We start from the raw sequence: 21,331 nt of genomic DNA on the forward strand, positions 1-21,331 counted from the left end.
GAGATTCACAGAAACTCACTCATGTTTGCAAGCAAACATCTCAGAAGGAAATAACAATGCTCTGTATCTTTGGATGTTATTTAAGACTCCCAGAAAAAATGAGTTACCCATTAAATTACATTTTGTGTTGTGTTACTTTATGACTATACTGCATACATAACAACACATTAATGTGTCAAAGGAGTATTTGAGAGAACTGTTTTAAATCTTTTGTTTACAGAATTAAGACTGAGTTACTACGTCTACTACACTGGTGTAAATACAGAGTAATTCAATTAAGTGAATTCAGAACTGTAAGACTGTATTTTGCAATGGTGTCTGATATATGCTTTCCAATTAGCACAGCACAGACCATGGACTTTGAGTCACTTTCTGTTTGAACTCAAACTTGATTTAAAAAGTCAAGTAACAGAATTTATCCATTATCCTTAATCATTGTTTAGTAATTAATTGACTAAGTATTGAAAATACATGCATGTATCACAGAGAGTGTATGAGTTGTTCTTTCCTAACTCTGGCCATTTACAAATTTTTACAGAGCTTTGGCTATTTCTTCTGAATTGTAAAATCTCATTCTTTTAGGTTGTTGTAATATTAGTATAATTTCATAGTCAATGGATAGGGAGTGATGGCTTTCAGGCAAGTTAAAAGTCAGATACTAATCTAATTGAACATGTTCCTATGCACAGTAACTTTGGCTCAGACAGTGAGCGAACGAAGAAGAAAATTAATGCATACTGCAACTGTTCTCTTCCTTTACCTGCGTGGGTATGCTGGGAGACAAGGAGGCAGCTTTTGCCTCCAATGTAGACTTCCTGAATGGCTCAGTAAAACCTACATTCTTATTCAAAAGTCCTTAGTAAAATACCTGAAGACTTTTACTGTCTCTTATTATGAGGCGACGTTTTGCTGACACAAGTCCATCTGGAGTTAACGTTCAGCGTGATTTAACATTCAGGGTTTTTTTTTCCACAGGTCAAAAATGAAAGATGAGTGAAAAATGTCTTATTTTTACACCTGATCATAGAGAGCGTGTTGCAGAGTAATAGTTTCTGACAATTCACAGGAAACAAAGAACCAAAATTGAAGCAGGCATGCTTGGCAGAAACTTCCTGGCTAGCTGGAGCTAGAAGTTTTCTCCCTCAGCACGTCCCCTAGAAAGCATTTGGTGAGCGTGCCTTGTTGAGAGTCCCGGACAGCAGTCATAGTAGGGAGTTGCAAAGGGTATTGCTATGATCACCGTTTTTTTTCCCCCATGTGTATGTGCAGACAGCGCAAGACTGAGCTGTGCTTGTGGCAATAAGTATGGGGTGACTGAAGAGTGTTTTGCTGCAGGTCTGGGAAGTAATTTTGGTTTCCATTTTAAGTAGCTACTGGATTTGACACGCTACTTTCCACAGATCTGCATGCTTTGTTATTTTAAACAGAGCTATAAGGTTTGGTTTATGCTGAAAGCACGTAATAGGTGATAAACTAGTTTAGGTTTTCTCCTGTTTTTATTGAAATCAATGTCCTTGCCTATAACTGGGTAGCATCAAGGCCCTATGCAAAGTAGCTCAATTTTTTTACACTGCTTTTCGGCAGAAATCCAGAGATACCGTTCGCAATGAATGAAACAACTAGCAAATCACTTAAAATTGAAGTAGATGTTTTAGATGTGAATTTGGATATCTCTCATCTATCGGTAACAGTACAGGTATTGCCTTTTTTTGGCTATTCTGCGTAGAAGTTTCAGGAACATATACTACCAACATTATGAATTACAGCTACAGTTTGGATATTTATAAATGGCTGTTGTCAGATTTCAGATAGAAGACTTGTTAACCACATTGTTCATACCTCAGTTGAAAATCCAGCCTATTAACAGAGCTCCTGCATTTTCTGTTTCTTTGTGTAGGTGTTTGCACTTCACTGGAAAGGCAGGGTGCGTGAAATATTGTGCCATTATTGCAACGGAATGGAAAAGTTAACATTGTTGACTCCAGGAGATGGCACTGTGTCCTCTCGGGGCTAAAAATGGTATACATAGCTTAGAAATGTACATTCAGAACCAATGAAAATCTGAGGTTTTTTGCTCGCTCTTGTTATGAAACACACATTTCATTGTAGACCTGAATTCATCTTCAACTGTCCCAAATATGGTGTTTCATCACTTTTATTTTTGCAAATGATTTATATTTGAATGCAGATGTGTATTTTACCATTATCTGTACAGTGCCCCGTATTTTCATCTTGCTGTCACAGTGCTCCCCTGCGATACGTGCTTTACAGCCGTTTGGCAGACAGGAGAAACCGCAGCGCGAAGGTTGTATGATTTACCTGAGGCTGTGTAACCTTTCGGGTTTCTCTGCTAGTTTCAGAATTGGGTTCCCATGCGTATCAAGTTGTAATTAATAATGCGTAAATGCCTCTGAAAAACACACAACCCAAGCATATTAAAAAACGATTTAACTACCAAATTGCCTACTAAGTAGCAAAAAAAAAAAAAGGGGGGGGGGGGACACCTCCTAAAACGGTTCTGCCCTCGTTATTCAACTAGGACGGAGGCACTTTTTCACTGAACTTTCTGCGTGGCGTTTGAAAGTCAACAGCTGATAGGAAAAAAGACTTATTTGTGTTGCAAAATCCGCTGGCTGATACCGAAGGGCTGACCGAAAGGGAAATGGGTGAGGCCTCCACATCCTGCGTGCCATCTCCCCCGCGCCCGCCGCCTGCGCCCAGCGCGGGCTGTCCCCTCTCCTGTGACGAGAGGCGGGCGAGCGGGGCCGGCGCTGCCGGTCCGCGGGGCCCTCTCCTCTTACACCGGCTTGTGAAGGTTCTGCGAGGTGCGCCGTCACACGTAGGGCAAGAAACTTCCCCAAAATCCAGAAGTCTTCGCGGCAGAATTAATTCAAACCGCGATTTCTCCCGGCCCGGTGCTGCCGGTGCGGAAACCAGGCGCCGCCGCGGGCCGGCCACGCCGTTCTGCTTAAACCCGCCCGGCTGCCCGCCCGCCCCCTCTCCCTCCTTCCTGCCGCCCCGCTGATGTCAGCCGCGCCCCCGCCGGGGCCGCCGCCGCCGCAGCCGCTCCGCGCCCGCGGCTACAGCTCGTCCGCCCGCCCGCGGCTGCGCCGGGGAACGCGCGGCCGCCGGATCGCCGCGCTGCCCGCCCCCGCCCCGAGCACAGCGGGAGCCGCGGCGGCCGCAGCCGCGTTGCGGTGGGGAGGCGGGAGCCGCGTTCGGCAGCCGGGGAAGGAAACGTTATAAACAGGCTTTGTCTGGGAAATCGGCATCCCGTCTTCCCTGCCGGCGGTGGGGAAAGCCGCGTTTTCGGCTCATTGGCTCTTCTCGCCGCCCCAGGCATGGCTTGACACGGCTGCCAGCGGCTGCCGGTTTCGTACCGCTTCCGACGGATGTCTTCGGCCGTAGCGACAGCGTTTGGGGTTTGAGACTCGGTGGCGTGTGTCGGTGCGGGCGTGTGTGAAATTCCCGTGATCGCAGGCTGAGGGAGGGCGAGCTGGAAGAAAGGAGCGGTTGTGTTGGCTTTTCGTCTCGCTGGGTCAGCCTTCCTGGACGGTCGCGTTACTCTCTTGTGGACACCCTGTCAAGCGCGTACAGAGCAAGAGCCTTGATTGTTTTTTCCCCGTGACTGGTTTTCGTCGTGATCGCCGTGCAGAAATAGCCACTTTCCTCCCAGTTTGCTGGTCCGCACTGAGGCAGCGGGAATATGCTCATGAAGGAGTACCGGATCTGTATGCCTTTGACAGTTGAAGAGGTAAGCTCCGCCGCGGTTAACGGGCAGGCTCTTACTTACCGAGGGTTTTCTCTTTCACGGCGAGTTGAGGTTGTATTTGTTTCACTGAATGTTTTTTCTTCGTGTAATAAACTTAGTCGGAGGTGATTGTTTAGAAGGTATGTTTTTATTGGGAAATAAGGGAGTCCTACAGGAACGAAGGTAACTTAAGTGTACTGAAAGCATCGTGTCATCGAAGTATTGGTGATAAAGATTTTCCAAGCAGACTTTCAAGAAGGATCTTATGTGTTATTTGCAAGAGCATGCTTTGTGCTGAAATCCTCTATCTGTTAAAGCGTTTGTCCAAACCCGAGATTCTAAATATATCGTCACCTTTGCTTAAAATACCCTTGCAGATGACCGTGGCCTGAAACTCCAGCACAGGTAGGGTAGATAGGTGATAATTTAGTCGCAAAACTTTTTCGTTATTTAAAGACACGATTGAAAGTCAAACTGCTCTTTGTCGATGTTCTAAACTCTGTGATAGAACATTATGTTTTTATTTATCTGCAAACAGCCTACCTGTTTATTGTTTTAAGTAAGGTAGTAATACCCACCTGGCATACGCGTGCCGTATACCTGTGCGTATGGCACAGCGCTCGTTTGGGTGCAGGAGGTACCTGCGGGCCTGACGGCATCTGTCGATGGGAGGGCGCTCTCTGGTTTGTAGTGTCTCGCACGTAGAACAAAAAGGTGGAAGTTTTAGTTGGCCGTTTACGCTACGGACGTGGACGCCGCAGAGCGGGAACAAGCCCGCTGCCGGACGCAGGCCCTGCGCGGGGCGGCGGAACCCGCGCCGCGCATCTTGCGCGCAGCCGGCCTCGAGCGGCTCTTCTCCGGCGGGCGGCGCCGCCAGGGGGCGCCCTCCCCGCGGCCGGCAGGGGGCGCGCTGCCCGCGCCCCTCTCGCTGCCCCGCGGGGCGGCGGCGGGCTGAGGCCCCGCGCGGGCGTCGGTGGCGGGGCCTGCACCGCCCGCGGCCGCCTCCGCGGCTGTGGCACCGTGCGGCCGGGCTGCAGCCCGTGGTCGTCGGGGAGGAACGCTCACAGGCAGAATATGCCCCTCTTCGCCTCCCCTCCCCCAAGGTTATAACAAGATACGGTTACTCTGCAAATTAGTTTACGCATTTTTTGTTTAAATGCAGCCAGGTGAGTGTCTTGCTGCACAATTTTATTTTACTTTTTGCAGTGTGTGTAGAGGAGGCCTCGCGAGTATGATGAGCAGTCATTTCAATGGTCTTTTTGTCTGTCTTCAGATTTGGCAAATTAGTAGTATTCTAAAACTGAGAATTTAAACTGCCAAATATTTACTTTGGGCTGCTCAGGAAATTCCTTCTTCTGCGAGCAGGACCTAAAACCACCACATACGTGTAGGTCAATAGGCATAGGTTTGATTCTAGCACTTTTCCAACCAAATTGTATAGTATGCTGTGACATGAGATGGCAATATTATTTTAATACAATTTGTTTATTGTATTATCCTAATGTAGACAACATTTTATCCAAGCCAGTTCCTGATGTCCTCAGACTACCACACTTAGTTAATAACAGTTCATTATGTTTTCAGAAGGGAGCACATCTAATTATTTTGAAAAATCATTGTTAAACAAGATTTCCAGATAAGAGAAAAGTTCAAAAATCTCCCAAAACAGGAATGGCTGATGCATGGTGAGGCAGAAGATGACATTGGAAGTATTTTGTTCTCCAGAATGCTAACAGAATTAGTAAAGATACTCATGCGTCTTGTAATTTCTCTTATGTTGAAACATCCATTATTTAATCCAAGAGCTGCAGCTGAGATGCATTAATGAGGGACCTTGAACATATCTAATATTTAGCATGAATTTCATTATTTATTATAAAATGAACTAGGACAAAATTGTGAAATTAGCAGATATCTCATTTTTGTTGTACTATTTACGTCCTAAAAATGTCCTGCACTGTGTTTCTCATAGTGGTTCATCTTTGTGACAATCTATGAAGGTGTTACTGTCTTATATTACTTTTAGTTGCACATTAACTACCAATATTGCATGATGGTTTTGGCATCTGTAGAATAAGAAGGTGACGTGTTATGTGGTCATTAGGAGAACATCACAGGGCAATGCTCAAAAACCAAGAGCATTTTGGTTCTAAGAGGCCCAAACTGCCTTCTGCAAGGCGCTAAGTCACTCTGAAGTTCAGCGGGCTTTGACGGAAATGCAATTTCCAAAGGATATGCAATTTCTCACAGGATTGGCATGTTGGGCCCTGATCTGCAATGGCACTTAGGTACCTAATTCACATTGACGTTACTGGGATTTAGGCACCTAGGTATTTTTGAGGTTGTAGGTTTCAACAGGTATGTGAAAAATGCAGTTCTTTGGTATGCAGCTGCATGGCTTCCCTTTTTGTGCCGTTTTCCTTACTTAGACTTTACAACTCTGTTTTTTCCGCCGTTTGAAAGTTCTGGCTTTCGGCCTGTGCACTTTATACATACATTGAAAAGCATTTCCTTGAGCAGTTTTCTTTTTTAGCACTGACTTGTCAGTTATCCATACATAGAAGTCTCACAACATGAATGAGAAAGAATTCCATCTTTAGTCTGTGGTGTTGTGTTGCCACCAAAACCAGAGTGGCTTCCCATGTCATTCCTGTGAAAATAATCAGGCACAGGAGGCAAAACGAAATGTTAAGTCTGTCAGCCAAGCACCTGTACCCAGTCTTCTGTAGCCAGATTTTGTGTGTAATGTGAAAAAATGTGCATTAAAGTGTTGCGTAATGTCCAGTCGAGTAACTAGAAGTCATTACTTTGCATGTAAATAAATATGCACGAAGCAGTATAGCAATTAGTACTACACTGGCTGACTATTACGACCTAAATTTACCTCTAGAGAAGAGTTAAAAACTGTCAGATGTCACCGTAACAGTAACGCTATCTCCAGTTTTGAAGAGTTTCTGGCATTGTTGTGGATGGGAGATTCTGCATAGCTGGTCTTCATTAGTTACTGCAGATCGTGTTCTTGAGGCAATCTGTCATTGATTCTCTTATGAGATAACATACCCAAATATTTATGGTAGTTTTGCTCGTATACCTGTCAGCTTGGAGGTCAAATGCTTTCTTGCAAATAAAACATTTCCTAAGAAATGCTGATGGCTACAGACTTAACTGTTCTTGTGTATTTTGAGCTAGGATACAGGAGTCAGAGGTGCATCTTTGTTCCTTGTCCATAAGCACCAGGAAGGGCAGGTTGTTCCAAGAGATGCTGTGGCACCACGCTACAGTTCTTATTCAAGGCTGAGGCTAACTCATGAAACTGAATTTTTATTAACAGTTATTTAGGACTGTTACATATATATTGTTGAAAGTGCCTGATCAGCTTTAAAATAATTTGAGAAAGGAAATACCATGTTAACTTCTAAGCAAAATAACGACAACTGCTGTAAGAACTTTGCAAATTAGGTCAGGATATAGCTGTTGGTTGACAAAGCCAATACCAATTAGATTGCCAATTAGAAGTCATTCTGTACCTCACTTGTGGTACTTTTGGGAGGCATGCACACAAATTCAGTCCTTTTGTTAACACTGAGACCTTATAAATTAGAAAAAGACATTTCTTTTCATTAATACATAAAGCAAGTAAAATCTGTTGCAGTAATTGCTTAGGGTATGTTACCAATCTTCATCCCAGCTGCAATTAAACAACGAGCCTGCCTTGTGGTTATTTTTCCCTTTGCATTTTCATGTGTTAGTTCATTCTTACAAATAGTTTGTTACATCATATGAGAGAATATTATAATAGGCTGCATTGTGGTTTTTTAAATATCATCAGTTAAAAAAACACATTCCTAAGCAAGCAAAAAGAATGCCAAGCAACGGAAAAGAACAGAGATGCTAAAAAATTCTCAAACTTAGGTCTCATTGAAAAGCATAATTCCACAATTCTTCACAGGAAGGATTACATGGTTTGGGGCTTTTGAGATGCCTTTATCAGAAAATGTAAAACAAATCTGGTAGGTTAGCATGTTACTGAACTTTTATTTTGGAAGAGGCAAAGTACAGTGAAGTTTATTATTTGTGTGGGAAGTTATTATGCTTTAGGGGAATAGGTGGAAAGACATTTTTGCTGGATCCTGTTGCAAATGGAGTTGTTATTGCCATAAAATGCTAATAAAGACGTGAAGCTAGGTTGTATATATTTTAAAGCTGAACATCAAATAAAATACAGTAGTCATCATAGGATTTTTTCCTTGGAAACAGGGATGACCATTAACATTTCTGTTAGTTCTGAACTATACGTGTATGGCCAGCACCTAAAGTCCTAAAAGGTTTTTCTTTCCTTTGTTCTTTATTTCAACCAGGATTATCTCTGCTGAAGTTGGTGGAATTGCTCCCATTCTATGCTTTAAATAAAAGCTATGTATCGAACATATATAAAATTATACGTGGTCCTTTTCCGGGTTGAGAGATCTGTGGGGAGCACTGCCTGCATGAGGTGTGTAGGAACAGCTGTATTGTCATGAATGCAAACAAGCAGAGACCTGCAACATGTCCGTAAATGTAGATCATGATTTTTCAACAAAAAATCCTTTCAACATTAACAAAGTCTGGTTTTGGAGGTGTTGTGCTTTCTCCTTTAGAAAAGTATCCAGTGTTTAGCTCTTGTTTCAAACATTATGAATTCTCCCAGTGTGGATTATTTAGGTAAAATTATTTCAACAACATATGTGTAAAATGTATTTGTGTTCTCTGAATCTTGTGTACATTTCTTCTTTAAAAGATTTCATAGTTACTGTTTTGTGTACAAAGGGTACTTGTTATAACATGTTTTATTCAGACAGATTTAAAGCTCAAGGAAAGCATTGGAGAAAGTGTTTTTATGCCCTGAGAGTTAGCAGGTGTTATGATATTTAGCCATAACTATATGCATGTAGAACAGAAAAGCCTTTAGTAGGGTATAAAGTGTAAAATACATTTTTTCTAACCTACAGGTATCTACTGCAGGACAAACTGCATATACTCATTCTGCAGTTAATACAGAAAGATTAAATAATGATTGATTATGTATGCTTTTTTCATTTCCCAGCTGTAACCATATAACATATTTTCAGGAATATGTAAATGTATGGAACATTTGAAAAAGCAGTATGTTGGTTGTAAGCAAGAGGACTATAAGAAAACATAAGGTGAAGTCAGCTTTTCAGATTTAATTTGATTTAATTACTTGTAAATAAAATAATAGTGTGACCATGTCATGACCATGACCTCTGCAGAAAAAGTTTATCTGGCAGTTTTGAGCTGAAGTTGTCCAGGAAAAATGGAAGCTTATTGTGCAATTTTAATTTAAACTATCAACATCTATAATGCATCTATAGTCTTACACTGATTCCTTTACAAGATACTAAAGTGCTATGAGAAGTAAAGGATTTTTTACTCTAGTTAATCATTCTTTCTGGATACACCTTACGAGAACATCACCAGCCTTACCTTCTTTTTGCAATTAATACTGTGGAGGCACTGATACATTTGTCTGAGGAGTATTCAGAGTTAATTAGTGATCTAGAAAAGCTCTTTACACCATTATGAATGTCTTCTTCCCCTTCAAAAGAAATCATTGTGTGAGACTCTTGTTAGCAAACAGATCTGATCTGGTCTTTTGTGGGTGGTCATGTCTGCTCACATCACAAGGCCTTTGCTACATACAGTGTGACCTTCAGTTGACCTTAAAGCTTATGGACTGGGAAGAATCATTGTAATGGTATAACAGACAAAATAGGTGAGAGAAAGCATCAGAAGGTAACTTTTAGTACCAAATAAGAACAGCTATTTAATTTTCTTTTGATGCACAGTCTAGTTGTAAGAATGAACAGATGAAAGTGAGAGCTGTGTTTTACCATGGGAAGAAAACAAATGCCTTGCTTTAGCTTGACCTTCCTGTACTAGTTGTAGTCACCTGGAGAGCCATAAAAGCAAAGCAGTGCAGAGCGGATGTCAAACCTTTATTGAACTCCACTGCAAACAGAAGACCAAAAATACCCAATTTTCTCCTTTACTCCTGTTTGCACATTTCAGTACAACTCTGTGAAAGAAACAAGACAACCTTTGTTCTTAAAGTTTCAGTGTAAATCATTAAAAAAATCTTTCAGTGGAAAGGATTAGATATTACTCAAGGAACTCCAGACTCTGACATACATCTCTCCATCTCTCTTGCTCTGTCTCTCCTTGTCAACACTTGTTTTCTCCAAGGTATATATATAGCAAATAATACTACACATTTGATTTGAAGGCTTTGTTGGCAAAATATAGGGCACAGTTTTGCGTTTCCCTTAAAAGAAAATGCAGCTTGTCAGTGTTTTAGGACATTTTCTAGCTAAAGCACTCTGCAGAGCTTTGATGCTATCAAGAACTCCACGAAGCGTGTTTGTCTTTGAAGCATAACGTAGGTTCGGAAACAAAAGAACAGGGAGAGAAAGACACAGAACGTCAATACTGGCTTTTAAAACTTAGTGCTTTCTGTTTGTTTTTTTTTTTGGGATGAACTTCGACTTGTTGAGAGCATGAAGTTGTCAGAGTTGATGTGAATGCTAAATGATCAGCACTTTTGAAACTGTGGCTGCTTTTGTTTATGTACCTAATAATGAATGTAGATGCCTATATTAGCACCTCAAAGTTTGAAAACTCTGATATGTCAAATACATTTTCCCTTAGTTTGGTTGGTTTAACTTCCTCATCTCTCTAATTGTAAGGTTAGAAATAATATAATTATACCAGTTTTCATGTGCTTTTTGCCTGACTGCACATGTTAAAAAAATGCTAGGTGATATATAGCCCTGAAAGTATATAAAGCCCTTTAGATTACAGAAAGAGAAAGATTTCTGTAATAACTCAGAAAGATTAAAAATTATATTTTCCTTCATGAGTATTCAGTTTAGTCTGATAGGCATTCGTATTGTTAAAACCTGTTAGAGATCATGTTCTTTTGTAGAAAGACTGCCTAGTCAGGTAATGGAAAACCCATAGTATATAACAATGATTCATTCACAATATTTTTCTTTGTGACTAGTGAGCTGACAAATACGTTCCCCAGGCTGTCCTTACAGAACCGAGTCAGTTGTGGATGCTGAAATACATGCAGGCTTTCCATCTTGAATGTCTAACCTAACACACAAGCAACCATTAAATACTCTAAGGATGGAGACAGATAATACACACATGCAAACGGTTGAAATATACTCAGTAGTTGTGGGTGAGGGATAATTCTTTGTATCCTTGCTCATGGAAAACTTATTTGTCATTTTAAATTAATCTTTTTCAAAGAATTACAATTTTCCTTATATTTTATCATTGTCTTCTTTGGTTCATAGAGCATCTGTCATGACCAGCAGTATATTTTGTAAGACTTGATACCTTGATACCAAAAGAAAGCAAATAGTGACATTCCACGCAAATTTGCTATCATAGCCCTCCAGTGCAGCCTGAAGAACTCTGTGTAGGCACATTGTGCATGTATTTAAGTGGAATTACCAATGTCTGCGTGCATCTAGAAAGAAAGGAGAAAGGTGCTCCCCAGGATTATTGACTAGCTTTAAAAAGGAGTGAAGAAAAGGTAATTTAGATTTCAAGTTGGGTTAACAGATGGGTTTACAGTCTGTAGGTGGGAGAAACTAGATTTGAACTTAACCTGTGTTTATATGTAGTGCTTTTAGTCTAGCCTTAGGCTTGTTTATCTCCTTCTCAGTTCATAATTTCTTTCCAATTTTGGTTATAAGTGATCAGCCAATTTTGAATCCTTGGGTATGTATTAAAATACTATTTTTATTTTTATGAAGTATAATGCAGGGTGCTAAATTGTAGGAACGACATTTTAGTGGCTTTTCTTGGAAAAAAATATGTATCTTCCATCTTTTTCCTGTTTGTGGTCAGAAAATGCTGAAGCACTTTTGGGTTCTATTAGTTTTGTCCTTTTACAGTTCTAAAGCTGGTTTTACAGTGCACACTCCTAGCTTTTGCATATACTTAACTTGCATACATACTTAATTTAAAGCACAAGTAGTCACATGTCATGAGTCACATGCATAAATGTTTGTAGACTGGATTTAGTAAAAGACTTGTTCATATGCTTTCCAGAAAAATTATGGTCTCTATTTAGGAGTTTTTACGTGTCTGTTCTAAGATTAGTCTTGACTAAGTGATTTAGGAATACTTAGGCTCTGTGGGAATTGTTTTCCGTGAGCATGCTGAGTACGCCTTATTTTCCATTTCATCACACTAAATGTCATATTAAGTTTAATGTGTTGCCCAATTAATGACTATGTTTAATTTTTTTTCAGTAAAAATATTATTACAATGCATGACGGAATAATTATGTGATAATGACACCTCAGTATAACACATACTGGTGCTCAATTGCTTGATTAACAATCACTCACTGATGATAGTCAGAAACACAACTAATTGTTGAAGATATTTTCAGCTTTTTGCTCTCATTTTATATAAAAGTTATTTAAAAATACAAAACTAACCTTTTGTGCTAGTGTCACCATGTTACTTGAAAGGTTGCCAATATACTGAAGTCCACTGTGAACCAAAAAACTGTATTTATCAGAAAGATAAAGACAATGATAACTCTAAAGGTAAGCGTGAAGTTCTTACACATGCCAAGCTTATTTCTCCTGGTCGTAGGTGGTTTTCTAAGTAGTCTCACTTGTTAGGCCCATTGAATATACTGGTCCTAGTATGTGTAATCTCATCTTCCGAAAGATGCTTGACAAATTTATCCAGCTATTTATCTGATTTTGTCAGGTTTTCTTTGAAAGTGCAAATTAGCTGACCTTTAAGTAATATTTTCATGTAATAAACTAATTGTACAGTGACTTGAAATAAGCCAAATGAAACATAGGAACTGTACACATGATCACAGTCTTAAGTAACCTGCCTGCTTCTTTTATCAGATAGCCTTGATAGAAAATTTATTTAAATCTTACTTCAGTGGATCAGCTTTTGTTTTTCGTCACTCTGTGTGAAAGGAGAATCGTTCAGTGGAATTTAGACCGTAGTAATACCAATGAGTTCTGTCGCTGATGTCAGAGAGGCCAAGATTTCACCAAATATGTATGACAAAACACAGCATATTTTTAGAATAGAAATGCTGGAAATTTAAATTCCATTTTAGTTGCATGGTGCAAATCGGAAATAATTCCATTGACCTCAGTAGATCCATTCCAGATTTCTATCAGTCTAATCAAAAGTAGACTTTAACCAATGGCTGTAAACTAAAAGAAAATGTAAATTTCTCAAATCTGTTGTTCCTAAGAAAGAAGCCAAGCTGACGTCTCTAAATCTTTAGCATTCTTGCCTAACCTAAAAGATGTTTTCACACGGTTGGATTAAGGGCCTGGATTTGTGTCAAACCTATGATAATGTCTTTGAGCCTACACAGAATTAAATGATTGCTGTCCTCACACCGCAAAACTTGGCAGTAACCTCTTCGCTCTCAATTTTCAGTCCTAACTTTGTAGAAACTCTGATTCTCTTTTCTTTCTCCCATTTTTGAGTCCTTGGTCATGCTCCCAAATAAGGAAGCCTAGCCAACCACAGCAGGCGTCTGGCCAGCTGGCAAAAATCTGCTGCTCAGAACAACAGCCTGCTGCTCTTGCTCTGCCTCAGTCTTGCAGAGGATAAGGAACTATACAGCAGACTAAAACAATTGATAATTCAGCTCCCCTCTGAGTACTAAGCTCAGGCTTGAATCTCAGTATTCCCTCAGTTACCATGGATCTGTGCACCCAGACTGAAGCTAAAGAGAGCACTGAGCTCCAAAATCTCTCAAACGTTTGAGAGGGTTGCTAAGTTTATTTGCATTTCCAAACTGTTTGCTACTCAGTCCAAGTTTTTTCGTTTGTTTTTCTTTTTTCTTTTTTTTTTTCCCCCAGGGACAATTCAGTATAAAAACATGTTTCCATATATTAAGGGGACTCTGTTATATGTTTGGGCTAGATTCTGCCCCCCCTGCCCCATTAACTTCAATGGAAGCAGAATAAAGCCTACTATGGGGCAGTTTTTGTTGATTTGTTTTCCGCTGTTTTGCTATAGCTTGTTCTCTCCAATATCTCTGCTTTTTTCATGTCTGAACATGAACTCACTCAGAGTCAAGTGATGCCGAGCTTCTATATCTGTTCTCAGTGGGTTTGAGATGAGGCAAACAACATTTTAGTGGAAATGTTATGTCATAGTAACAAATGCCTATGGATTAGTTAGTTTATTTCCAGGACCTCATGGGCTATACATTGCTATTTATAATTTCACTTTCTCAAGCAGCCACGACTGTGTTTATGTTACCATGGTGTTACTTGCCATACTTGAGAGTGGATAGTAAATGCTATAATTGAAAATAGATACTCCCACTGAAATAAGTGTAACAGGTGGCTGTTTTTATTTAATCGTGCTGCAGGCGTAACACAAGTTAAATGTGGATACCTCTAACCCTGCCTTTTCGCCAAGACATTTTCAGGCATGCCAGTTTGTCTTTGGTGGCCAAGACTGGAGTAAACAACATGAGTGATTTGTCTTGTGACAGTCCAAGGAATGTCAGTGGCAATCAATGAGTATTCTCCACTTCAGACTTGAGAAAGCAAATGTTCTTATGCAGGAGACAAGGAGATGCTCTGATATCGGGGGGAGGTCTATATCTCATCCTTCTGCTGGGGACCATAGTCTGGATAAAGCTCTAATTCCTTAAGAGAGTTTGAGGAACAGTGGTTGCCATTTCCTTGTGATTTCCTCATATTAGTCCTTTTATCTCATCTCTTAATTTCCTTCAATTGTCCACCATAAGGAATTACACATCTGGTTTGAGGTCTGCTCTATCTTAATATTATATAGTTTAGTTTGACGTTAGCTTACACTCACCCTCCTGGTGTTGGCAACACACATCCTACTGGCAAAACTGTTCAAACCATCCCCCTCTCACAACCATAAGAATAGCTTTAGATCAAATTTTGTTAACTCCCATAAAATCGTTTAAATGTTATGTATATAAAAATATATAATACATAAATCATATATAAATATATTTTCATATATGAATACATATATATTTTTTTCATTCTTAGAAGGACAGAAACATCTGGATATTATCCTGAATTCTCCTAAATATTTAGGGAGGAAAAAAAAGGATTGTAGATTTTTCTCTCACAAATATTCTAAAATGTGAAAATTAAATAATTCAAAAATAGCAGTATTGTTTCACACTCTATACTTACTGCAAAAAGTCATATGCCCAAGAGTTGTAAGTAACCAAGTACGAACACTTCAGTCAGGATAGGATGGTTGTTATCAAAGGCATTTGCAAAATAGATTTTAATAGAACCATACAAAAGATACCTAATTGGTGCGATTGTATGAACAGTAAAGTGCAGAGTAGAGAATCTTGCATGAGTTCTGCACAGGCATCTCCTGTTGAGGATTTTTGTAGCCTTTTTTAGAAGTAGCTGTCAGACTCCTGCCTTTACTCTGTTAAGTTTTTTATCAACCAAAGGCCAATTGGGTCCTCCAATTTTTTGTATCACTGTAGGATATGAAATTAATTTTCATCAGCAGGAGATGATCTGTGCATTCATAGATTTTTCTCTTGAACTCAGTTCAAGCTTGTTCCTCCGTTTTCCTTTTGCATTTTGCCCAATGAATAAAGCAAAGCCAAAAAATATAGTGGTTCAGAAGGCGGTATGATTTGTCATATTTTGTTTTTAAGCTGGTTTACATTGGCTTGAAATATTAATGTTATTTAAACCAGTATTGCTTCCCGTGTACACAAGACTGAGAGTCACAGTTTACGTCTTAAAGCTTTGCAAGGAGGTCCTTAAGGCCTTTTACAAGCTTCTAGCAATTGCATTCCTTTCCACAGGTTGTTATACTTAACATCTTTGTAGGCCTTTTCCACATGTAACAATTTTGGAAGTTAGACTTGCAAATTAAGTAAGCTACTTTAGCTTTCTAGGCTTACCTTATAGGTAGCAGTTGATTGACTTTATTGTTACAGAAAAGCTGAGGACATTCCCTAGGGCCACTAACAAACTTCCATGTAACAGTAAGTATGCAGTAAAGCATTAGTCTTTGAAGTATTCATGCATATTTAATGGTAAGGAAAGAAGAAGAAAACTCAGCATTGTAGCCGATCCAAGCCTTTGACAAGAACAGTGAGTTAAGAAAAAAAGCACTGAGTTTGCAAGATGTTTTTCATCAAATGAAATAAGAAATGCAGTACTGAAGGTGATTAATATAGATTAGTAGATCATGTCTGTTAAGAATTGTGTTATAGATCCACACATCCAAACAGAAGTTCACTGTCAATCTTGGGTTCTAAATGTCTTGCTGAGTTACCCCTGTTCAGCTGGCCCTTCGCCTGCTCTTTTTGTAGAGGCAGGACCTCTGCTTTCTTTTGGTGCTGGTATGGGGTCTGAAAGTCACAGAATCCTTGCTTAAACCTGTGGTGCCCTGGAGCTGCCTAAATCTCATCTAAAATAGACTATTGACCTGGGAAATAACTAACTAGCTTTTCTAACCAGTGTAGCCCATGTGGGTATAAGAGCAAGAGTCTTGAGTCAGAATGCTGTTTTAGCAAAGTCTTCATCAGTTACAGACCAGAATTTTGTCTTGAGGTTTATGAAAGAATAGCCATTGTGCTCTACCAGGCTTCATTTTGTTGAGTTTATATCTGGTTATTCCATGCTTTTCTTAAACAGTTATCTATTAATATTAATTCTTAAGTCACAATTCTCTGCGTGAAATTGTAGTGTGAACTTTTATGTTAGTGTTGATAGGTGGTTCCTGGTATCCCCTCCCTCCTGCCCCAAGTATTCATTTCTCTGGTATCTTGCTTCTTAACTCCAAATTAGACAGTACAGTGCAAATGCTCTGTGATTCTTGGTCTAAAACAAGATTTTAACCCATTTTGTCAGCTAAAAGAAAATATTGGAAAAGTAAGGGAACGAGGATGTATACAGAAGGCATTTTTCATAGAAAGGAATTTAATAAAAAATAAGGTCGTATAGCAATAGGCAGAATTCACTTGCTCCATCAGGCAAGAGTTAAAAGCATTTTCTATTTTTTTGCAACTGGAAATAGAAGAAAGCTAGGTAGGAAATGAAATAGACTTGCTGATTGATGAAAGCTTTGCCATTCTTTAAATATTTTGTCCTGTAATCACTGACATAAAATTAATTACAGAGCTGTTGGGGTACATTTTTGCCTTTCGTATTTTGCAAACCCTTATTTTTCTTTTGCACTTCTGACACCTTCTGGTCAAGAGTTTCAAAGAAAAAGGACTTTTACTCCATTTTGTCTACATAACAGTTCATCACCCCACTGATATATGTGTGCAAATTATTTGCACATGTCAGATTTAAACATACATAGTTTTGGAGGCACAGTAAACTGCAAGTTGACATGTCAAGTTAGCCCCAGTAAGTCAGCTGAAGATTTTGGTCCCTTATGTCCTTTCTGTAGCGAATTAGTGCACTGTATCTGCTTATGACATTCTAGAAAACAGGGAAAGAAAAGTGATATTATCAAAGTTTAAAAGATGTGGAGCATCAGTAGGCTTTTTTTTTACCATTTCCCATACCTGCATATTGATACTAGTTTAAAACTACTTTTCTTAGGCTTCAAGTATCAAATATTTCTTCATATTTTGCATTTATACTGATGAGAGGAAAGGTTCAAAAGTGATGAAGTAAAGAGTTACTGGGTTTGTTCCTGTTAAATCTTTAGCATTTTTTTATAAACTCCAAAAATATATAAACTCTTCTGTGAATCATTTCTTGAGGAAAACCAGTGTTTCAGTTTATCTGTCTAATGGAGTCACTGAGGAGGTTCACATTAGGGAGTCATGAAAACGTGAAGACTTGTGGGTGACATAAAGCCGTTCCAACATGCTAAGTATGGGATCCTTTTCAGGCAGACTCTAAACAGCTTTACAAATTAATCATTACCTTAAGGTAGGATGGCACTGTGGTGTGAATTGCATTTTCATAAGAATGAGAAATAACTAGCCCAAGATTGCAGGCTCGTGTACTGTATTCCTAAGGAACCATGCACTGGTAATATGGGTAGGTGTTGTCTCCTCTCAGTAGATCTTTTGAGATGTTTCTCTGCAATTTCACACCGTTAAGTCTCATGTCCCTAGTAGTACACTTACATGTTTTTGTAAGTAGAAGCAATAGAATAGCTGTGTGGTGATATGGACTAACTAGTGGTAAACTGGGGGCTGTTTGGTTCCTCTCTCTGTAGAAGACCATGGGGAAGCCTAAATTTTAATCCCTGAATTCTTCCATCTGTCATGCGCTGAGGTGACCTTGTGGTGAATCTGGGCTAAAGAATTTTAAGCTGGTGTTCCAGGTGTTCATTGCCACTAGGGTCAAGGAGATAAAGTTACTCAGCTTTTCATCGAATCAAGAGTTGCTCTCTAAGCGTTGCAGGCTGCAAGTGATCACTGTAACTCTGTATCCTCTCTGCTCTATGTTCTCTCCTTCTTTCTCTTTGTACTCTCTATAATATGCCTCCCACTCCCTCTTTTAAATCTTTTTTGTAGGAGGTTAATTACAAAAATGTAGCTTTCCATCCTTGTTGGGTTCAAGTTATCGCTTGTTCTTTTTATATATTGTTCATTGGGGATTTTTAAAAATAAGCTGTGGATGAGCATGCTACCATCGTTAATGAGTATGTTGAACACTTTAAGACCTAGCGCAAATTCCTCTGGGACTTCATTGGTGTCCTCTCTCCGGTGATAAAAATTACTTGTCTATTTATTTTAGTTTGATATTGTATCTTTTAAACAATGATTTATCCATGTAAGGACCCTTCTTCTTATCTCATGGCAAATTCGTTTCTTTCAGAACATCTGGGGAGTGACCTTGGCAAAATGGGCTTTTGATATTGACTTGGCCTGTATCAGCTAGGTCTCCTTTATCTGCATACCTGTTGACCCCTTCAGAGGCAGATTAAGACATGACTTCTTTCACTAAAGCTGTGTTAACTTTTCCCTCTATTTATGCATCCAAGCTGTGCTATTCACACTTCTTTTTTTTTTTTTTTTTTTTTTTGCTTGAGTAATAGGAATCACCCTCATACGCTTTTTCTCAGTTTTCTGTCCTGTCCTACTTGGTGAAAGTATAGAATTTTAATTTAATGCCAACACAATATATTGAATTAATTATAAGTGCAAAGAGACAGAATTCCAATTAGAGTACCAGCTGATATTTTTTTTTTAGCATGGCTATCTGCTTTACTGCATTTAAGCACAAAACTTTGGTAGAGGATCTTCAATGACTTTTTTTTTAAATACTTATTCATTGAAATCATTGACTATTTGGGGACTGCTTCTTCAAGAGAATCAGAGAGGTAGCAATAATGATAACAATTAGGAATTTGGGGGGTTTATTAATATTTTTGGCAAGCAATATTTGTTAGTGGTATACCATAGTATTTCCATATTATAATATAAGTTGTTTTTCCAAGTGCTGGTTGGCTGTGTCATGTTCCTTAGTTTCCATTTGGAGCTGAGTACTCTTCTGATCGTTTTATCTCTGAAAGGAATTAACATTTGCTTTATTTTAGATACTAGCTCTTGCAGGATGCATGTCATTTAAACTAATAGGATCCTGTGTTATGAGGCATGATTTTTTTGTTTATCTAGGCTTTGTCATTGCCAGTAGCAAACACTGTTCTGCTGACGTTTCGTCACCACAGTCCTAGTTCATGCCCGATGCACACAGAATTGGCAGTCTTCAAAACAGAGATAAATTGCCGTGTCCATGTTTAACTTTGATTTGTTCTTACGCTTCTGCTATAACCTCCTCCCACTGACTGTAAATCAGTAAGTGAAAAGCACACCATGTACACTATCTGCAGCCAGGCATTTGATATGGTTGTAATTAATTGACAACATTCCTACAGTATGCTGATAAGCAAGATTAGTGCCTTTCTCAGGTCCACTTCTACTCACAGTGAAGTCAGTGGGGGTTTCCCTTCGTTTGTATTAAGAATGCAAAAATATGATCCTAAGAGAGAATTCATTGAATGAAGAGCTGTGTATGAAATACAAGACAAATTCTGTACTGAACTGCACTCTGTAGAACTCCATTGGCTTTAAGTAAAGTAGAAGAAAATCTAGTAATTTATCTATCAGTGGGAAATGAGGATATGTCTGCAGGCTTGTGAATTTTGTATTAAAGCTTTACCTCAATTGTGGTGTCTTCATATTATAATAATACATGTAAATCAGTTTGCAATATAATCAATGAGCTGAGTTAATACCAATTATGTTAAAAATTATAATTAAGACAGGTAGTTTTGTAGTAAGAAGATACTAACTTGAAAATAAATTTTCTAAGGGAAGATCTAACATTAAAAAGGAAGTAGTATTTCTGTGGGCTACAACTACTGTCATGTCAAATCTTGTGGCCTTGGAAAACCAAATGCACCACTGCAAAACTTTCTCTGACGTATTTTTGTCTTTCACACTTAGATAGGAAGTATATCGGTTGGGTATAACGGTCAGAAGGAAGCAGGATCAGGAAAAATAAAAGTTCATGATCAAATGCTGATGGCAACATAATAGCTGACCAGCATTTGAACAGAGCATGAGGTTTGCATTAGGAAGGTATACTTTTAGGTTACACATATTTTGTTCTGGAATGCTGAAGATCTCCCTGTTAGAATTTGTATAACACAATGCCAGAAAAAAATAATGCCTGGTTTCATGATTCAAGCGAGTTCTCTTTGTCTTACTCTCCCACAATGTACTACAAGTAATTTTTGCATATGACATTTGCTTTTACGTGTTCTTTAGCTCTGTTCTATCAGAGGACCAAATTATGTTAGAAAATTCTAACTGTTTCCTAGGGACTTTTAATAAAATTGTGGAATAGATTATTTGATAAATGATATATAATATGGACAAATTGGCACAAGATGACGCAAATTTTTGTCTGGTGAGTAGATTCCTAGGAGAGATGAGCCTGGCTTGGTAAGCGCTAATACATCTTCCTTTTCTAACACTTGTTACTTTACTGCCTCATCTTCTCTAGCAAGTGAGTTAATAGTAAAAAAATTCTTCATGTATCTATTCTGGAACTTAGGCAATTTAATTGTCTTCTGTTGATATAAAATCTTAAAACCTGTCCTCTTCAGGAGAAAACCTGTTGTCCTCATAAGAAAATTAAAGCATCCCCTGACCACAAGTGCAGGAATTCTAGCAGTCTCCTTTATGCTCCACATTCAAATGGAAATGACATCAGTAGATGTTGGGACCTTTTTGTTCTGCTGCTGATGCTCTCTTGTAGTGGCTGTAGTCCTGAAACTGATGGCCCATGGAAGTCTTCACTGTCAGTAATGGGAAAATATGCAAATATAATAATCTTCTGAATCATCTTTTATAAGGCGTTACTGTAGTCTGAGACAGAATTACAAGCCACCAAAACATGCAAATCACATTTGTGTGAGTGACAGAGTGAGGGTGTCCCTGTGTTTAAATAGGGCATTACTCAAAATAGTGCTATACCAGCTTTCCATGGGAAAGTACTTTCT

At 39.1% G+C, this 21,331-nt stretch overlaps 1 protein-coding gene across 1 annotated transcript in view; it reads left to right on the forward strand.

The window, feature by feature from the left end:
* Window positions 1–2,703: 2,703 nt before the first annotated feature.
* PITPNC1 (phosphatidylinositol transfer protein cytoplasmic 1) overlaps window positions 2,704–21,331 on the forward strand; it is an 84,195-nt gene continuing 65,567 nt past the window's right edge. The window contains exon 1 of the mRNA XM_072881411.1: window positions 2,704–3,754. Coding sequence (XP_072737512.1) covers window positions 3,707–3,754 — 48 coding nt within the window. The 5' untranslated portion in view covers window positions 2,704–3,706. The remainder of the gene's footprint in view (window positions 3,755–21,331) is intronic.

This window comes from Ciconia boyciana, chromosome 16, assembly GCF_034638445.1.
Source record: "Ciconia boyciana chromosome 16, ASM3463844v1, whole genome shotgun sequence".
NCBI classification, from domain to species: domain Eukaryota; kingdom Metazoa; phylum Chordata; class Aves; order Ciconiiformes; family Ciconiidae; genus Ciconia; species Ciconia boyciana.